Source organism: Berghia stephanieae, chromosome 4 (assembly GCF_034508935.2).
Source record: "Berghia stephanieae isolate SIO BIC M18660-M18661 chromosome 4, UCSD_Bste_1.3, whole genome shotgun sequence".
NCBI classification, from domain to species: domain Eukaryota; kingdom Metazoa; phylum Mollusca; class Gastropoda; order Nudibranchia; family Aeolidiidae; genus Berghia; species Berghia stephanieae.
The window spans coordinates 57600360-57606252 of record NC_088363.1 but is presented as its reverse complement, the minus strand read 5'-3'; the positions used below and the strand labels follow the sequence as shown (position 1 = coordinate 57606252).

The 5893-nt window shown below is 34.8% G+C and overlaps 1 protein-coding gene across 1 annotated transcript; it reads left to right on the top strand.

Annotated features, from left to right (window-relative positions):
* The first annotated feature begins 128 nt into the window (after nt 1-128).
* Nucleotides 129-5840, top strand: LOC144970897 (glyoxylate reductase/hydroxypyruvate reductase-like). Its single transcript, XM_078911035.1, has 3 exons — nt 129-417; nt 3168-3338; nt 4908-5840. The coding sequence occupies exons 1-3, from the start codon at nt 129-131 to the stop codon at nt 5501-5503; spliced, it is 1056 nt and encodes a 351-aa protein (XP_078767161.1). The 3' UTR covers nt 5504-5840.
* The last annotated feature ends 53 nt before the right edge of the window (nt 5841-5893 follow it).

Below are 5893 nucleotides of genomic sequence, written 5' to 3'. Positions count from 1 at the left end.
TGAGGATGGTTAAGGTTAAAAGGAGACGTGTTCACGTAGGCTAAAGCAACGACTTTTCGGTAATTCCCAATTTTTAGAAACGAAAGTAAAACAAAACAAGAATTTTCTCAAATTGTTTTTCATTTCCCATGATTTTCATTTTAACAAATCGTTTACTCTGGAACACTGTGGCGAAATCAAGAAGTTCACTTTCAAATGTCATCAACAGAAGCATGAGTTCTCCAAAGAAGTCAGTTTTTGTAAGCCGCGCCATTGACAACAAGAGTAAGTTGTTGCTCGAGAAGGACTACGATGTTCACTGTTGGGAAAGTGAGGAGCCACCTCCAAGAAACATCTACCTCGAAGCAGTTAAAGGAAAAGATGCACTATTCTGTATGATTCCCGATCAAGTCAATAAAGAACTTCTAGATGCAGCAGGTAATAAAAACAATATTAATAATCGAATCTCTGACGTTTCAATAATTGAATCAATTTCATTTATAAAAGTAGGCAGTGTCACGTGTCTACGTACACGGTTACCGGACACCTAGCCTCAGGATCTACATACACGGTAACTCCGGTAACTGGTTTGCTGCTCCAATACAAGCAATGGATGGACCTCGCTCTGTATGTGTGTGTGGCTGTGGGTGTGTTTTATTTAAAAAATCAAACAATACAAATACAATATAACCCATTACAGGCGAGATTCAAGATTACCATGTTTGTTACTGTTACCGTGTACGTAGATCCTGAGGCTAGGTGCCCGGTTGGTAATGAAAATAATGATACCATGATATCTGCGATATTCCTCTTTATAACGAAGTTATGTATCTTTAACCCTCTCGTGTTCAGATCCTTTTTGGGGGAGTAGATAATGAGTTCCCTATATTATGGCCATGTCAATCATGTAGACATCCTTTGATGATATAAGCCTACTATTTGATATCTGCAGTCGCATTTTCGTTTTCTACAGTCACTCATGGCTAAACTCCGCCCAGAAACGATTTCATAGGTCCGTCCATCACCAAATTTCAAACTTTTGTTCTTGTGAGTTCTTAAGTTTTTTGACTGAAGAACGTTTGGCTACTGAGCATCTTGACCCTTCAACGATTGGTCGTTCTGACAGCTCACATGTCAACAACCGTCAACAATGAATTGAATCATCGTTGAGGCAGTGGAATAGTTGCGTCACAATCGCCACGTTGTTGAATAAATTATCCAGGCATGGTTGATAGGTAAAAAAGCCAAACTATGTTCTAGTTACATTTGAAAGAAACGAAGTATATCACTGATCTCGTCTCTTTGAGATATAAAGAATGATATAAAAATCAAGAAAATCGACCGATAAATAAAAAAGTTGCTAAAAAAAGCTAAAATAAACAAAAGCAATTTTTAAAATCAAATTTATTCGTAAAACAGTTGTTTTTCAACCGATTTTTCTGAAACAAAGACCAATGTACTTCTTTTTTTCAAGCTGATTTCAGCAATGTGACTTTCAAATTCCTCAGAATTATATTTTTTACTTTTAGATTTTAGCTTTTAGGCCTACTCAGAAAGGTGTTATATTCCTTGCATAACAATAGCGTAATATATTGACGGAGAGAAGCGTCTTTGTTTTGGCCAGCTGGATAGATAGCCTATGATTGGTCGAAGACTTTGAAACGCTTGATTTAGAATTCTACACGAATGTACTGTGGCAATAAATGAAAGAGGTGTAACAAATTTATTTACTGACTAGTTTTCTTGGTGCTAAAGTAAAATTACAAAGTAATAATTTCGCATCAGAAAAAATAACTATCTCTTTATTACAATGAAATTGATAACTCAAATGACAAAATTGGCCCACAAATAAGGGAGTTATAAATTATTCATAATATTTATTAAAGTTTACAATAATTGTCTTCAAAGTCATTTTTCATCATCAAAGTCGTAATTTTTTACCGATTTTTACCAACAAAGTGCAATGTCAATGATTTTCACCCGCAAATAAAATAGGATCCAAATCGCAATTTCTGAAACATATTTTCTTTTCTGTCTGCAAATTTATAAAAATCAAAGCTGAAAACATCCTGCGACAGTGACAGGGCCTGTCATTTCCTTCACAACGATTGGATTTTACTTACTGAGGCCAGTTTTGGCTACCCCGCCCATGAATATTATGCCGTTGTCGTTTTTGTTGGGTTGAATCTTAAAAGAGTTAATTGAACCCCCCTAAAACTTAGTAAAAGCGAACAGCAATTTCCAGTCATAACTTTCTTATATATGGGCGAGTTGGGTCACAATTTGACTCCCACTGCTGCTGCTCACTAAAATGCCTAAAGTTACCTTGTACGTCGACACTCCGCAAAAAGTAGTCAGAGTCAGACTCAGACTTAATTAAAGGGACCACACTTTTTCGATAGTTATACTCATGTCTGATTTCCTCCACATATGCTACGTCCATCCTTCCATTGGTCTCATATTTCACGGCACCCCAGATTCTCTGCATGGAAAACTATCGTTTTAATCTCGGTGCAATAGTACTGCTTTGGTATAATTGTTGGATAATATCCCCTTTCTATAGCTGGATCCCAAATTTATCTTTGGTTCTAATTACACTGCTTTTGCTAGAATTACCTTTGCTCTTAACTTTTCAAACCACTCTTTGACACCATGAAATCGGTGAAATTAACGGAACGTACAAAACATTAAAAGGGGTTTCAATAGCTTAGTTGGCAGAACTCTTGCTCTACACACAAAGGAACCAAGGTAGATCTCAGGTGCAGTCAGTTTCAAAATAGAAACCAGTATAAACTCAGTCCTCGTGGAATTAATACCTTTGAAGAACTACTTCAAAATATTCTATGGGTTTAGAAAACTTTTGATCATATATGCTCATGAAAAACCAGAGGAATAAGTAGGTTGACAAAATTTAATTTAAAGTAACAATGACAATGAAACAATAGATAGATTATGTACGCAAACAATAACATTTGCTAATCCTATCCAACTCCCAACCACACCAAGATCAAATGCGATACAACTAGCTCCTCTCACTACTTGCTGCCAGATCATAATTGAGCCTTCATATTAATGGTTGCCCTGATTGATTGACATAAGTCTTGTATTGATATTGTATTGATATATACGCAGACTTAACTGTCAATATTTCTACATATACAACTTTTTTCTCTTCATATTTTTTGAAGGTCCAAGCCTTAAAGTTGTCTCTACAATGACTGTTGGTTATGACCATATTGATGTCCCGGAGTGCAAGGCCAGAAATATCAGGATTGGATATACACCTGGTGTGCTGACCAATGCAACAGCAGAATTAGCTGTTGCTTTATTGCTTGCTACATCTCGTAGATTGAAAGAAGGTAAGTTGACAAGAGCAGGACTTCTTCTTTTTTGACAGACAATAATGTAGTTGAAAGTGTCCAGTGATAGATCTCAAATTGGAGGGTTAAGGGTACTAATGACAATTTTATTCCTCCAGCTAATCTCATAATTTTCAATTCGCAATATAGAAGACTCACAAAAGGTGCATGTACTGTGTAGGCATTCAGTGGTAGAGCTATGCATACTGCTAAATCAAGTATGTATATATGTTTTCTTTTTTCTGGTGTTAGTATGGCCTGTGGACAAAATGCCTAACCAGGGAGCATAGTTGTCTGTCATGGTTGATTTGCAAGACATTTAACCACTGGTTGTGCTCAATATAGGTTATCTTTGACAACCATGAAAAATATTGAAGTGAATTTATTTCATCATCCAGCGACAGAAATGAGAGAAGTGGTCTGCTTTCTGTGTTTAGGCAATAGGTAGGGATAGAGGCACCCTTGATCACTTTGTCAGTTACAAATCTGTCTCATAAAGAAGTGTCTTAAGTCTAATATAACGTAAAGAACCCTTATCACAAATATATTTAGTCAGACTAAAGTACCTTTAATTTTCTAAATACTATTGCCCAAACACCTCTGTCGCTGACAGTAGGTCAGTTCAGTAGATCACTGTTTTTGAGACTATTTATTTATACAATTGCATTGTTGTGACATCAGTTTATGTGGAATGTTAATGTACTAGTAATGTCATATTGCTGGCAGTGTTGGTTTGAACTTAACTGTACATCTTACATTTCTGCTTAAAGCCGTTCCTCCTCAGATCAGACTGCAATCAGCCATCAATCTTCAGGGGCTTTTCTAATATTTTAGGCGTTTGTGTAAATATATCATTTCTTATGTTGTGGCCTACTCTAGATCTCATGATCTCTTCGCAAAATGTATTTGCGAATGTTGACATTTATGTCAGTAAAATGAGTCCTTTGTATAAAACAGATGTTGGGAATTGCCAAGTTGGTCAGGTGGTGGTTGGGCACATGAGGAGATACTCTTTTGATGAATCTCAGCTTTTACTTAAATTAGTAGACATTTGTCATACTTTTTTCTTACGGGCTGGTTGACAAAGATGAAGCAGGAACTGTTTAACAAGACTCAATTTTTTATTATTATTATTATTATTATTATATTATTATTATTATTATTATTATTATTATTATTATTATTATTATTATTATTATTATTATTATTATTATTATTATTATTTTATTGTTGTTATTATTATTATTATTATTATTATTATTATTATTATTATTATTATTATTATTATTATTATTATCAATTGTTTTTAATTAATTAATAATTAATTTTTTATTATGTTGTGTGTTTCGTTAATATCTTCCTTTCCAGAGGAGCTCGAGCAGAATCTAAAGCTAATATAATAATGGACCGACATCTACATTTTTTAAAAAATGGTCCTCATATGCCCTCTTATATGCTGCTTTTATTAATTGATTTGTTCATTTTCTAATCATATATATTTATTAAAATATAATACTGATAGATTTCTTGCATATTAATTTTTTATCCTTTTACCCCCATATTTCCTAGGAATGCTTGCAGTTGAAAATGGAGAGTGGGGAACATGGAAACCATTTTGGATGTGTGGAAGCGGTTTGGATGGCTCATCGGTTGGGATAGTGGGATTGGGCAGAATTGGATCAAAAATTGCAGAGTGTTTAAAACCCTTTGGAGTTAGGAAATTTTTACATTGGGGTGGAAAGGAGAAAAAAGAAAGTGCTGAAAAACTTGGAGCTGAGCATGTGTTGTTTGATGAACTCCTTGAGAAATCGGATTTTGTAATAACTTGTTGTGCTTTCAATAATGAGACGAAGGATCTATTTGACTTGTCAGCTTTCAAGAAGATGAAAACATCAGCTATTTTTGTAAATGTTTCTCGGGGTGGCGTTGTAAAGCAGGATGATCTATTTGAAGCATTGACATCTGGTGAGATTGGAGCAGCGGGTTTAGATGTGACAATGCCAGAGCCTCTCCCCACCGACAGTGCTTTACTTAAATTGCCCAACTATGTAATTCTACCACACATTGGGAGTGCCACACATCTCTCTCGGCAATCAATGGCCATGCTCGCAGCAAGAAATATAGTTGCAGCTCTCAATGGTGACGAAATGCCAAGTGAAGTATAACTGCTCAACTTTTTTCAACACTATATATATAAAGAACTCCGAACAGTGGAAACTGAAACAGACAAATTGTGATAAAAATAATAATCAGACATGTTTTAATGTAATTTAACCAGTAACAATGATTTTGAAGAATGACTTGTTTGGGATGATAATTTGAATCTATCTATTGGTTAAATAAAAAATGAAGATAAATATCGAAATGCCAAGTTTTGTGACCCAGCTAATTGTCTAACAACTTGCCTTTTGTTTTACAGTAAAATTGTTATAGTTTTGTAATGCGCTTTGAGCACGTTTAGTGCACATTGCGCTATATAAAAGCTCAATAAAAAAAAATAAAGTTTTACTATCTCTATTATCTTTCTCCTTTTACCTGATCTCTCTCTCTCTCTC